The sequence below is a fragment of the Lepeophtheirus salmonis genome, chromosome 8, assembly GCF_016086655.4.
Source record: "Lepeophtheirus salmonis chromosome 8, UVic_Lsal_1.4, whole genome shotgun sequence".
NCBI classification, from domain to species: Eukaryota; Metazoa; Arthropoda; class Copepoda; order Siphonostomatoida; family Caligidae; genus Lepeophtheirus; species Lepeophtheirus salmonis.
Window position 1 is genome coordinate 16,260,508 of NC_052138.2, and position 14,960 is coordinate 16,275,467.

The following is a 14,960-nucleotide window of genomic DNA, read 5'->3' on the forward strand; positions in this document are numbered from 1 at the left end:
CAGTCAAGCACAAAAAAGAGCACGTTCCAAATTCATTTCAGTCTTCTATATATAATACTAGAAAACTCTTAAGTAAAAGTTCGATATAAACGCCCGTTATAAATGGGGTAAAATAATTGAGAAATTACTACCATGGAACCTTGTAGTCAATGGTATAACATAAGTTCATAAGGCCATTTGTTATATTTTTAAGAAAAAAAAAAGAAGTATTTATTAGATTTAAATAGTCAAATATATACCTATTCAAAAAAATCAGGCCTGTGAAATTCATAAATCATATTTTTCATGAAATATTTTAATTCCACCAGATTGAATGAAAATTGATAAAATGAATACAAAACGTTAATAATGTTTTCAAAAAACAACAAGTTCGTTTATGAGTAAATTTTTTCGATATGTTTTAAATCATTACAATAAAAAATAATGAAGAAAATTTTATCATAATTTCAACAAACTGTGTATATTTAAGTATCCAATATAGCAAAATACAAAAATAACCACAAACTCAACAATTTTTTGGATACAATCTCTTAAAATGCTCAATTTGTTTGTTGAAAATTTATTTTACTAAATAAACAGCAAAATTCATTCTGCCAGGCTATGTAATATTTTTTTAGGTAAAAACAAGTTAAAAAACGAATCAATAAACTCTAATGATCAATATAATAAAATCATATCTAGACTTTATTAAACAAAAATTAGAGACAGGTGTCAGATCTTTATTAGGATAGATCATTTTTTTTAATATATCAAATATATGTATATAAACGTGTACCTCAACAAATTGACTAATGAAATATGAAGTCCAAAATTCCTCACAATCAAATTTTTGAATAACGATTGAGTTCATTTTCTCAAAAAATAACAAGTAAACACAATTCATTTGTCTATTTTCATTAAAAATAATAAAATTGAATTAATCATGTAGTTAATATTATCATAAGTAAAAATATGGGAAAATATATTTTGTGACGTGACAAGGCGGAGTGCCACAACATTATATTAAAGGAATACAAATCAGACCGAGAGAGAGAAAAAGGAGTAGAGAAGACTTAGAATAGTATAAAAATTTATTTAGATGAATAACATGATCATACCACTTGGAAGTCCCTCGCCTGCCAGGACAATTATAGGTATATAATTCTTCGGGGGGCGTTAAAATCATATTCAATTTTAGCCTTAATTTTCTAAGCAATCAAGAAAATAGGATTTTGAATTTCCAGCAAAAAAAAAAACTACCCCGAAAATTACTTTTTCACCCATAGTTATGTAGTATTTCCAGAATAATACACGCATCTTATAATTACTAAAACATAAGTTGTATTCTCGAGTAAACGCAAACGACTGAGTAAGTTTATACAAAATGATAAGTTAAGATATACTCTCAGGAAGAAGGTGGAATCAACTTGTATACCTGAACGCTACACTATTCCCCTCTCGGGTTGAAATTAAGAAACATGGGTAAAATAACGATTCAAAAAAGTGTAAATGAAATAAAATATTAAACAAAATGGAAACATAAGCTGTTTTTAACCGGTTAATGGACTGTTTCGAAGGGGCTTCTCTTCTATTTAAATTAAAATAATCAATGTTTCGCCAATATTTCGAAAGGACCCTCATATAGAGCGTCAAAAGGTCCTCTGATTGGGGCACTCATTATGAAGGCTTTTTTAACTAACCACAACTTTCTTTCTTTAGATGAAGTCTCTTGGCTAACCGAAGAGTGATGATTTGTCCTGAAATTATTATTCGATGTTTTCTCACTTTCGAACACATCAGGAAGAGATTAAGAACGAATTTCTTCTCCATAGACTTCTTCAGTAATAGAAACACTGGAATCCGTACGAAGATTAGTTCTCAGATCTGCTAAGACCCCGTTCAATGCCTTCATCAATTTTCCTCGTTCTCCGAAAGACGATCCCTCAATGCCTCCTTCAACGTCATATGTACTCTTTCCACTAACCATTGAATTGCGGATGATATGGTGTGGTATCTTTATTTTCTATTCCCGAGTTACTTCACAAGTAACTCATAATTCAGAAAAAATTGTCTTCCCAAGTCTGAGGTCATTAATTTAAAGTTGATAATCCTGTAGAGAAAAACGCGTGAAAGGAGAAGGGGGGGGGGAGAAAGACATATGGTGTCATTGTTTAAAATACTGATATGGTTTTCAGCTGCCTGCTTTATTATGATTTTTGAGGGTATAACGAAAGTATTTATTAGCAAAATGTTTAATGAAGATATACTACGTATAATTGTCTTAGACGTTTATTATCCGTAAGTAAGGGTGATAATTTTGGTAAGAATAGAAAAGTGTGCCAGGAGAAGAGAAGAAATACTTATGGCATCATGATTAAATAATATACATCTTCTACTATCAATCAAGAACTTTATCATTCCCGCCTTTATTATTCAATATTAATATTATATTAGATGGTGATAGTCGATAGAGAACTGAATAAAATGCCTAAAATAAGGTCGCCTTCTGTCTGGATTTCTGAAAATGGAGGGCCAGCAATTTGGAAAATACTTACCGGAGGAGAAACAGACGGTTTGTCGGATTTGTCGATATAAATGTGTCTTTAGTCCTCTGTCTAGAATTACACGCCACTCATTATCCTCATATCAAGAGCATGGATATTCATCTATAAAAACAAGTTAATGATTAATACATCAAGTCAGACTTTAACTCTGATCTCACAAAGATGCTTATTGCATATATATACCATTATCCATTGCTAATCATCTACGTTCAAAAAATGTATGGAGAAATACACCAATGGAGAAACCTATCCCTTCCCGAGGAACCATCATTAAATTAATGCAGGATGTTGGTACTGATGTCATTTATAGAAATACATATAAAAAATTTTTGAGTCATCCACACCAAATGACGATCAAGTTATCTGTAAAAAGTATTTAATAATATCGAAATGGAACTCTGAATTTTGTACTATCTCACAGTAAGTATTCAATTTTTTTTAAATCTAACCCTAAAATATGATTCTATTTTAGCCAAATTTATCAATAATTATCATACACAACTCTTTCAATGGCAAAAAAAAGTGATTAAATGGTCACAACAACGGGAGTAGTAGCTTTGGATGGTTCGCAACTAGTTTGTCTGAGACTAGTTTCTTCACTTAAAGACTTGGGTATGATAATTATATTTTCCAATATTACATAGTCAATAAATATTACTTTTTTCGCACCTAAGGATTAGCTATGGTTGATAGGCTCCAAGAAATGGTGTTCAGAAAACTCATAAAAGGCAAAAACAACTGCTTAAATGGTCACAACAACGGGGGTAGTTACATTGGGTGTAGCATTATAATTAGCAATTGTGTGTCCTTCATGATAATAGTATGTTGTTATATAAGCATAAATAATGGGGAAAAATCTTTTTTGATGCTCTTAATCAGGAGTAATATCGCCGGACATTACTACATGATTAGCTTTTGCTCTAAATATTTACGATGGATTTATTTCTAACATTTTTTATTAGTATATTTATTGAGTAATTTTATGATTTTGACATTTACTTTATTATTAATCATTATTTAGATCTCATCCGTTGAGATATAGCTATCATGTGCAAAATTGTATATAGCAACTTCCACATGAAGAAAAAGGGGTGATTATCTTTTTTTTATTTTTTTCTGGCTTGTGTTTAGCAAATTAAAGTTATGACATATTTAACTGAATTCATGTCAGAACAAGAAAATATTATTTCAATATTATGTATATATAATTTATTGTTATTAGTTATATGATTCCAATTGTTTAATTTTGTATATTTAACATAAATGTATGATGGTATATTTTTTAATATGTAGATTATATTCAATTAAAGCCTTCTTTTTAAACTTGGAACTTCAAATATATTTCGAAATACTCTACTTTGTCGTTTCATTAGCTATTATTCTGAGAATTTCATGGAGAGTCAGACTCCATGAAATTGTTATTTATTATGTATGTATTTAATGTATATTATATATTTAAAATGTATATTATTCAATCAATGGTGCCATAAGTATTTATTCCCTGCTCCTCGCACGCTTTTGTATTCTTACCAAAATTATCAACTTTAATCATAAGCAAAGTTGATAATATTGTAGAGAAAAACGCCAACCAATAATTTTAGTTACCAACGACGATGGTAAAACTGGACGAGAGACTGGATTACGGATGTCACAAATTACATTGAGTCCATTCAAATAACGATCTTGACGGTTTTCATCTAAGGTGACACCTTCTTTCCCCTGAAGTGACAGAAATTCTTCCGAATCCACCACGTCGATTAGGATATTATTGAGTCTAGAGAGAAAATCTGGAAGTATAATGTCTTTGCCACTGATGTGTCGTAGCGTGGCTCTGTACTCACACACTTCCAGGAAATATCGATGCGCTTTGTTGGACCAGATAGGATTTTTAGCCTTGATGGCGTCGATGAGTGGCTTATGATCTGTAAAGAAAGCTACAGTACCTCCTTCCTTCGGTAAAATATTGAAAGTGACGTAGAGCTTCTCGAACACAAAGAGCTCTCTTTCAAATGTAGAGTGCCTCCTCAGTGTATGATTCAAAGTTCCATTAAAGAACCTTAATAGAAGGAAGTCTCCCTAGCCATCTTGTTGCTCGAGAACATCTCCAATCGCTTCGTCCGATGCATCGACATTAATGGAAATGCTCCCATTCCGAAGAATAATGCTTCGAAATGGCAATGATTCAGAGGAGGCTTAGCAATTTGAAGAAAGCCATGTTACCCTCTTTAGTCCACTCAATCTTTAGGGATTAATTTATATACAGGAGCTAACAACTCCCCCAGACTGGGAATAAATCTACGATAATAATTGACCATTCCAATTAACTTGTGGAGGTCCTTGCCCTTACCAGGTCGATCAAGCATCTCGATTTGCTTAAACTTTTCTTCAATGGGACGGATACCATGTTGACTAATTTAGTACCCAAAGAACTCGATCACCGGTCAGCAAAACTTGTTTTTTTTTTCATATTGTACACCAGGTCATTATTATCTTTTAAAATAGAAAGTCCTTTCTCAATGTGGTCATAATGTTCCTTTTCGGACTGAGAAGCAATCATGATGTCCCCCAATATATACAAAAATATAGTCCAATCGTCCAAACAGGGAATCCATCTGTCTTTGGAAAGTATTGCAGGTGTTGTGTAGTCCAAAAGGCATTCTTATAAATTAATAAAGCCTTGTGCACGTCGTTCTTTCAATTTTCTTGCAGTCTTTGCTTGACATTGCTACCTGATAGTAAACACGTTTTAAATCCAATTTAGTAAAGAATTTACAACCTCTGATATTCTGTATAAAATCATGAATATGAGGTATCGGGTAACTGTCTGGAAGGGTTAGGGTGTTCAACTACCGGTAGTCACCAACCATCCGCCATGAACCATCCTGCTTTGGTACCAAGGGATTTGGGGAAGACCAATTGGATTTTGGCCTGTGTATTATTCCAGCCGACATAGTTTAGAAATTTATATCCTCAGTATAGTGTCTTTTTTAGGAGTTAGACGGCGAGTAAGTGAAAAAAAGGGATTCCACGTTGTGAAAATTTCGTGTTGAACTACATGACGTGCATCCGGACATAATTTTTCTTCAGACTGAGGATATCGAGCTAGCATTTTTCCTGACAATGGCGCACCTTTCTTCTATCACCAAAGACGTAACGGACAGTTTAAAATGGCTTCAGAAATCGGCACCAACGACACCGTGCTCAATATCCACCACGACAAACTCCCATTGGACCTTGTCCGTGGGGTCGCACTCGACTCATAATTTCCTATAACCATGAGTTCTCACAGGAGTTCCATTCCACAGCAAAGAGCTTGGGGGATTATTGATTATGTCTCCCGGAGTAGAGGCTCTTCTGAACGATCGATCGCTGGGATCCAGTATCGACGAGGAACTTAATCCCATTGATATAAATAAATAAAAGAACATTTCTAAAAGGGGAATCCATGGAAAGGGAATTTATGTTTAATGTCGGGACGATTGCTTAGTTTTTTGGAGTGATGAGCTTTGGACAGATTTCAGGAGTTTCGCACTTTGTCGCCTTTTTACCCCATTTCCTAAGGTAGAAGCATTCCTTTTTCTCCTTAATTGGGTCATGGGGCCTTAAGTTCTTGCTAGCATGAATCACGCCTGGGTCTTCAACCATTGTTGTTTAACATTTGACGTTCCTAATGAAATCTGTCAAGCTAAGATCCGATAATTGGACTGATAAACCAGCCCTTCTGCTTTCGGGGAGACTCCTCAGGAGTATTTGTTTGGTAATCGCCTCGCAGACATCGGGAACATTTGTGAGGCCAGGCTCACAATTTCATCAGTGGAGTAGATATACAGCACTTCGATGAGCTGGAAGAGCCTTTCAATTTTATCCTGTGTGGGTATTTTGTTTTATGCAAGACTTTTGTTTTTAGATCGGGGTAAGGGATTGCATTTAATGCTCCTTCGCTCTCATCATCAAAAGGGTCCAGGACTTTGTCGAGGGGACACAATAAATGATGATACTTCTCCAATACTTCCTTTACTTGGTATAATTGAAACTGGGCTTGGATGTGACGGAACCCAGCTCTACGTTTGTTCGGCCGGAACGGGAAGACTTTGACCTGCTCTTCAACGTGATGGACTTCATTCAACTTCGGCATGTCGGGGTCACCAGTGTTAGTATTTCCAGAATAATACACGCTTCTTATAATTACTAAAACTTAAAATGTATTCTCGAGTAAACGTAAACGACTGAGTCAGTTTATACAAAATAATAAGTTAAGATATACTCTCAGGAAAAAGGTGGAATCAACTTGTATAGCTGAATGCTACAGTTATATAACATTTTAAATTAATAGATTACCTTTTTAGAGTGTATAAAAGGTCAAAGGCCACACAAAAACACACAAAAATTATAACTAATTTATATTTTAGGGTGTCATTTTTTAGGATGACCTGTTAATTCTGTTGTATTTTAATGCTAAAGTTATGTTTGTAAAGTCTTCAAATAGCGTTTTTTGACCTCTATAATATTTCAATTTTAAGTTTATGTTGCTGAATTTCTGAAGTTTTAATTTTAAAGTTATGTTGTTGAATTTCAAAAGTTTCATTAAAGTTCCTTTTCTCAAGTGATACATACATAAGAATATAATCTTTATTTTTCATTTTGAAGAAAAACAAATTGTAGACCAACGAAATATTTCGGAGACTCAAACGATCAGAACCACTGTACTTCCCTACGATTGGCAACATCTACAAATTTTCATACAATAAATTAGTAATTAAAATGAAGGAACTTTATCTTAATTTGAAAACAATAAATTCTTGAATATCCTAGACATTTCCCAGCCAGCTAGCCTTTCAATAATAATTTATATAATAATATATTAGTTGAATATTTTATTGTGGTTGTCATACTATAATTTATAACTATTCCACGTCGCCAAATAGTAGTTCAATCAATCATTTAATTTTAGGGTAATATTTGAAACCCCCGAAAAATGTCCGTAAGTAAAGTATGATGGATTCACTACAAATTATAATTCCAAATCCAAGTAGATATTTGTTTAAGGTATTTTTAAAGTTAATGTCCAAAAAAAATATTGAAATTATTATATAATTAAACACATTAATTTGCACTAAAAATACATTATCAACTTAAGTTAGTGTTTATAGAAGATAATTTAGACTCATTCAAATCATATTAATTCTCTTTGATCATTTATTTATCTATGGTCAAATTTATTGGTTGAAATAATTAATTCAATTATTTTTACAACATTTAACAAATATCTACATTATAAAAATGGTTTCAGATTCTTTTAAACGTTAGTCTTTGAAATACATTCAAACAATTTTTGTATATCTTATGAGCTTAGAATCTTAAAAATAACGACATATAATAAAAACATTATGGGCCATGCCTGAAAAATCTGTGTATGGATAGACTAGGTTTCTTAAATTTTAGTAATATCAGCCTAAAATTACTTCAAGACTTTTTTACTATTGGGCAATGTTATTTTAGAAAAAATGTATCTATCCAATTATACTTAATGAAAAGGCCTCATTATATAAACATCAAGAAATAAATATAATAGATTTTCTCATCTTTTTAGGATTTACTCAGTGTATATTTAACTAACTGAAATCATTAGAAGTATGCTCCTGAATAAGTTATGCATTGGATTTAATGTATATTACTTTTGCGAAACGTCAATAAATTAAAATCAATCATACTAAAATTACCACTCCTTTTCTACTTTATATGAAATAATGGCGGAAACAAATTTATATATTGAAATATTTTCATTTATACTTATAAAAACATGACATCCACAGCAGATTTGAAGGGGAACTCTTTCACTTTCTGTAGAAGGTTAGTTTAATAAGAAGGAAAATACATTATAAGTTATAATTTACTATGATTGCGATAGACTTCATTATAAAAAAATAGACGAGTATATGTAATATATGTATATCCGTTAATTGGACCAATTATGTAGGATCTCTGTCCAAGAATAATTATTTCTACATAATAAACATCATATAAAAAAGCCTTGTTGAATGAATGACCATTTATTAATGGTGATATAGAAATAAAAAGGATTACAGTAATTTGCTTGTATCCTTTTTAACGAAGTCACGATTCTCTTGCTCCTTTCTAAGTTTTTTTTTATTTTCACTTTGGTTGATTTGATACAATATATTACATAAAAATGAGTAGGTAGGGGGGGGGGGAGTAGGCTGCTCTCTAGGTGATATAAGAAAAGGGAACAACAATTTTTCCATCTCATTTACAAGGATGAACGCTACTGGTAAGCAACTCATAGCCTTTTGGCTTCATAAAAAAGGTGAGAAGTGGATGGTCAAATCCTTGGATAAAAGTGACTCAGAGGTAAGCTACTCACTATGGTGTATCATTGAATTTATGAAATTGGTAAAAAATTTTTATTACATCTGTTCGATACCTAGTTATTAGATACTTCTAAGTAAATTGTTTGAAATAAAGCAAATTCATATTTGTGTATTTCCTTTGTCGTGTTCCAATTAGGAAAACTTTAATCATCACAAATGCGGTCTCTATCACTACATAACTCCAAAAAATGTTTTTAAATCCATCATTATTATCAGACTCAAGAATGTGGGTCAAGAGATTTCGAAGGTTCTTCATTTACTGCAAGTACATAATTGAATAACAACTTACAAAATATGTATTTGTATTGGTATAATTAATGTATTTATTAAACTTTTCCAAGATAAGAAATAAAAAAGTCGTTCATATGGAGACTCGGGTAGTGGATAATGCCTTTCAGTTTTATGTTGAGATTGAGTCTTCTTCAAGTAAAGATTGGAGTGAAATTCGGAATATCCTTGAAACACTTAATGGTATTGAGATTGAAGCGGCTGAGGAAAAACATGAGGACTTTGAAGCCCCTGTAGAAGTTAATATTGGTGGGGATTCATATTTTATATAGGGGGGAGAGTGAGGATAGATGTAACAAAAAAATTTTTTTTTTTTAAACTGTCATAAGTTTCACAATTTAAAAGATAATTCAACGCCCGGGTAACATCTATAGTAGTTAGCTAAGACAAATAATTCAAAAGTATTTTTGATGTAGTACAATAATTAGTATTGGTGTTTTCGAAACTAGCCAAAAGTAGGATACTTAATACACCAGGAGGAGACATGTTACAACAGGAAGAAACATGTAAAAACTGCAATTTGTTATATTCAAGCATTTATTCTACTTTTTATTATAGTTTTTCAGCATAAAGTAAATACTTATAATTACATATATAAGATAAACAAATAAAATATTTACAGAAATAGAGCATAGTTAATAATAAAATTTTGAAAATATTTTTTTTTAACAATTTACTGTGATTGATAATTAAATTATAACATGAAATTACACACAAAAAACAACAACATAATTAAATGTAATATATATATATAGTACAGTATATATCATAAAAATGGGGTGTAACACTGTAACAAGTCTCCTCCATAGTGTTGGAATCATAATTAATGAACTGAAACCAATAATATATTACAAGCATGTTTATTAATTGAACAACCTGCTTGACTATGATATTTAATTAAATTAAATTAAAATCTCATGTTTTATAATAGAAATATATCTCAATAAACAAAATCCTAAAATGTTTACTTTTTGTGTCAAAAATTTCAATGTCGAAATTCTCTATACCTGTAAGCTTTAGGCAACCCGGGTTTTATGTTGATTCGATAAACAAAGGAAGACATTCAATTGTATAAGAACAAGGTGGTTAAATAACTTTATATTTTAAAGCTATTGTCAGTGTAACTTGTCTCCTCCATAACAAGTATCCTCACTATCCCCTATTATGTACCTACATATCTCTTATATAAGAAAATTCCATTGGATTCCTCATATTTTCAGATTTGGAGGAAGCAACATGGTTTCCACGTTCCATAAATGATATTGATCACTTTCAAAAAGTATACATGGCCGGCACTGGTCTTGACGCAGATCATCCTGGCTTTAGAGATGCAGTATATAGAAAAAGGAGAAGAATGTTTTCAGAAGTTGCAATTTTTCATAGACAGTAATAAATCTTTTTACGATAAGAATTATTCATAAATAAAAATAATATTTAATTAATTTAGTGGAATGCGAATTCCATGCATCAAATATACGGAGGAGGAAAAAAATACATGGAAAACCATATTCAATGAACTTACAAAACTTCATGAAGAACATGCTAGTGAGGAATATAACGAAAATTGGAAAGAACTAGTTAAATACTGTGGATATAGGTAGTCCTTTTAAATAAATAATGTTCTAGGAAAATGTATCTGTTACATAGGGAAGACAATATACCTCAATTAGAGGACATCAATTCATATTTGAAAAAGAAAACTGGATTTCAAATTCGACCAGTTGCTGGTTATTTATCACCGAGGGATTTTCTTGCTGCTCTTGCATTTCGAGTATTCCATTGTACCCAGTACATTCGCCATGGATCAGATCCATTCTATACCCCTGAACCGTGAGCCAAATTGCCATTGTTGAATGTTTTGCTTAATTCATTGCTTTTTTCTTCATTCTTCTAAAAATAAGAGATTGCTGCCATGAGATTCTAGGACATATGCCTTTACTAGCTGATGCAAGTTTTGCCCAATTTTCTCAAGAAATTGGATTAGCTTCTCTTGGAGCCTCGGAAGTTGACTTACAAAAGCTAGTTGCAGTAAGCAGTGATAAGATATTTTTAAGTCGGAATGAATTTTAATTTTCTCATTCTGCAATGCGTCAGTGCTACTTTTTTACAGTTGAATTTGGTTTATGCAAAGAGAATGGAAAATTAAAAATCTATGGAGCAGGGTTACTATCCTCTGTTGCTGAAATCAAACATGTTATGGAGGGTATAGAGAATGGAGGGATTTATATATCTCGTTTTTCTGTAGAGGAGGTCTCTAACACCGAATGTATGGTTACAACCTACCAGAAGAGATATTTTTATACAGACACAATCGAAGACGCAAAGCAAGAACTTAGGTGAATAGGATATTGCCTCAGATTAATTTGACTAAATATTGCCTCTTTCCTTAGGGAATTGGTGTCGAAGATTATAAGACCTTTTGAGGTTCGGTATAATCCTTACACTCAGTCTATCGAGACTTTGAATACTTCAGGAGAAATAATGGATGCTGCACAAGAGCTCCAAGGTGATGTTTGCTTAATTGCCAATGCAGTTAAGAAAATGAAGGTAAAATCCTAGTTATTTATTTCTACAATATTTATTTATAATTGTGAGAAATGAACTTTGAATTAGGAAATAACATTTATTTCCCTCATTTAGGAAAAAGGCCATGACATTAACATCAGTGGAATAACGGATCTTCTTGATTTAAAGAGCAGTATTTCCAAAAGAGATGGATTTTAATAATTATTCAATAGACAAATGTATAAATACATATTTATAAAATATTAATAAAATAAAGATAATTTTAAAGCTCGTCATGGAGCCCAATATTATCTCTTGAGACCGGGAAACAAGCAGCCGGAGTTTCGAATTCAAATACGTATTCACATTTACCCGGTTCACTCACAGAAGTTAATTTATTTTCTATACCACAGGATACAAGAACTGAGGTTGACCTTTGGGGTCCATTCCAACATTGAGTTCCTTTTTCGTACTTCATTTCAGAATATGCTTTACTCCAATGAGCCCAATTGCCTAAACGAGTCTCAGATCCACCATTTTTACTCCTTTGAGTACAATGGTCAAAAGTACACATTTTGTAGATGTATTCTTGGTCTATGAACTCAAAGCACTCATTTGTGAGAGCCAGGAATTCTTTTTGATGACCATAATCTTTATCAACAATAGATCTAAGATGTAAAATATCGTTTTCAATGTCCTTAACTTTACGATCATAGTGATCATAATCAGCTCGGGCCTTATTGGCATCATCAATGAGCTTCTGAGTTTCAGTATCATATCTAACCGAATTATCAGTTGCTTCTTCTTGATTATCTTTTGCAGTCTCCTCTTCTTCCTTATCCAGATGTTCCTCTTCCTCTTCACCCTCGTCCGTGTCTTCATTGGTACTTTTCAAATGAGGAGGTTTAACGTCATCCTCCTCATCATTATAATCTTCATAGTCAGCCCCATCTTTTTGGCCTCCATCCGTATCATGTTCCACAATGGGTTTAGATGGAGTCCCCTTACTTTCAAGTACTACTTGCATGAGAGGCCAACCCTGTACTTTAAAAGTCTCATAGTCATACGAGTTTAATCCAGACATATAAAAGGCTGCTTCCTCTTCAGAGACAATACCATCGTTATTTTGATCAAATTTTATGTTATGTTGAAGTTCGCTAGCCTCAACGTTTCCATCCGAATTAACATCCAAATTATTGAATCGATCATAGAACTCCTCTTCCTTCTCGAGTCTCTCCTCCTCTTCTTTCATGAGGCGTTCCTTTTCTTCAATTTCTTTGTAAACTTCTAGAGCGGCCCTCTCCAGAGTTTCAGCAGATTCCTTGATGGAATTGGATGTACTTCTTTGAGCCTCAAATTCTTTAAGTTCATTTTCCCTGAGAACAAGTTCCTCCGTTTTCTGAGAGTATATCTTTTGTGCACTGAGGACCAAGCCCTCCTTAAGTTTAAGACCCTCCTCAATGATTATCATACGCTGCTCCCTTTGAGCTCGAGCAAGAGCCCCCATTTCCAAGCAAATGTCATGACAACTCGAAGAATCCCACTCATCACTCCCATCACAGCAGTCACAAATCCCATCATTTACACGAGACGACGGAATACGGGACTGCATAAACCCCATATTATGGCAGAAGAAGGATCCATTGGGGCATGCAGAAGTCCCTGGCTCATCACTTCCATCCTCACAATCACAGTAATCGTCATTCACTTTTCTGTAATCAATGATGGAACTCCCGTCTAGACACTGGAAATTCTTTGCAGAGTCGTAGAATGAGACAAAGTCGGGATCCACTCCTCGAGGATCTGTACTTCCACCAGAGACTCTAAAAAGAGCCCCTATAAACACTAATTGCAACATGAGTCTCATTTTCTCCGTCGCCCAAGGCTTGAAATTCCAATACCACAAACTCTTAAGACAAAAGCTAATTTTTGGCTAGTGAAAACTCAGCACTACTCCTTATAATTCACTCACTAGAGGGAGGCACATAAAGAATGTATCGACTGAGTGCTTCTTCGGTTTTCCTTTTCTTCTCATAAACCCAATTTCAACATCTATGGACGTAGTCATAAACTCATGAAGCACGTGGTACAATTACCGGCTTTTCTATCCTACGTGGATAAGAAATAAAATATCCATGCAGCTAACGGTAATTAAATTATAAAGGATTAAAAAGAAACGAAGAACACGTGATCAATTTTTGTACAACATATTGGTCCTAGCGACACTTTTTTTGTTTGCTAGGGTCGTTGAATATTAGTCCATAACTTACTACACAATATAAGTCTCTATAAATTCACCCTTTTAATTTTTAAAGCGAAGGGTAGAAATAGTGGGATCCAGCACAAGTGGAAATAAAATAAATGAAAATGACCAAGCAATTTGTACTATTAGGGAATCATATAAATGCGACATCTTGCGTGGGAAAAAGATAAATTTACGATCAAGCTAACAGGCGCTATTTTTATTTGTTTAAAATTAAAGGCTACATGTGAGATGACAGAATGAGAACTAAAGAGAAAACAACGTGTCAGACATATGTATGGGGAGTGCTACATCGATCGATCAATGTTATTTTTAAGTTATAAACTTATAAGTAACTAGTTATAACCAAGTTATATATACCTTGGTTATAACTCAGGTTGATAATTTTGGCTTTTTTATACTTACCAAAATTATCAACCTTACTTAGTTATAAAATCGCACCCCTTTACACTGGTATGTTTTCCAAAATCAAGTATTGATTACATGCTGAAATTCAAATAGTCAATCCGATGTATTTTAAACATTCTATAGTTATTGAATAAATTAATTTTGCTTGAAATATTTATATGGAAAATGAAAATTGTAAGACTTGTAATCATTTTTATATTCATACTTAGACCTTAAAAATCATTTTTAACTTATGAGACTGAATTTAAATAAACTTATTTTATTAAGTTTATATTTTTGGTTTGGACAATAGTAGAATTTTTTTTATAAAGACAAATTTTTGACAAATAATTTTTTTTTAGATGAGACAAAAAACTTAAAAAATAATTTTTACTGAGATTCTGGTACGTCAACATCTCGAACAAAATGAAGTAAAGGAAAATGAGAAATATTTCATAGACCTATTGAGTCAATATAGACCATGTATTCAAATTTCTGTTATGAGTTAAGATACCCAAGAATTTGAGCTAGATTTTAGAACCTTTATTTAGTTAGAGACTGATATAATATGGTCTTTCAAATAAA

The 14,960-nt window shown here is 32.6% G+C and overlaps 2 protein-coding genes and 1 long non-coding RNA gene across 3 annotated transcripts; 2 read left to right on the forward strand and 1 right to left on the reverse strand.

Moving 5' to 3' along the window:
* The first annotated feature begins 878 nt into the window (after positions 1 to 878).
* LOC139906116 (uncharacterized) lies at positions 879 to 3,342 on the forward strand. The gene is made up of 3 exons (XR_011781392.1): positions 879 to 1,133; positions 1,699 to 3,155; positions 3,218 to 3,342. It is a non-coding gene; the product is annotated as an uncharacterized lncRNA (long non-coding RNA).
* Positions 3,343 to 8,741: 5,399 nt separating this feature from the next.
* Positions 8,742 to 12,017, forward strand: Trhn (tryptophan hydroxylase). Its single transcript, XM_040717532.2, has 10 exons — positions 8,742 to 8,912; positions 9,069 to 9,197; positions 9,274 to 9,469; positions 10,441 to 10,606; positions 10,668 to 10,817; positions 10,868 to 11,050; positions 11,122 to 11,248; positions 11,315 to 11,556; positions 11,611 to 11,767; positions 11,861 to 12,017. Exons 1-10 carry the CDS (start codon positions 8,820 to 8,822, stop codon positions 11,942 to 11,944), a joined length of 1,527 nt encoding a protein of 508 aa, XP_040573466.1. The 5' UTR covers positions 8,742 to 8,819; the 3' UTR covers positions 11,945 to 12,017.
* Positions 11,908 to 13,592, reverse strand: GCS2beta (glucosidase 2 subunit beta). Its single transcript, XM_040717531.2, has one exon. It carries the CDS (start codon positions 13,590 to 13,592, stop codon positions 12,009 to 12,011), a length of 1,584 nt encoding a protein of 527 aa, XP_040573465.1. The 3' UTR covers positions 11,908 to 12,008.
* Between the last annotated feature and the right edge of the window lie 1,368 nt (positions 13,593 to 14,960).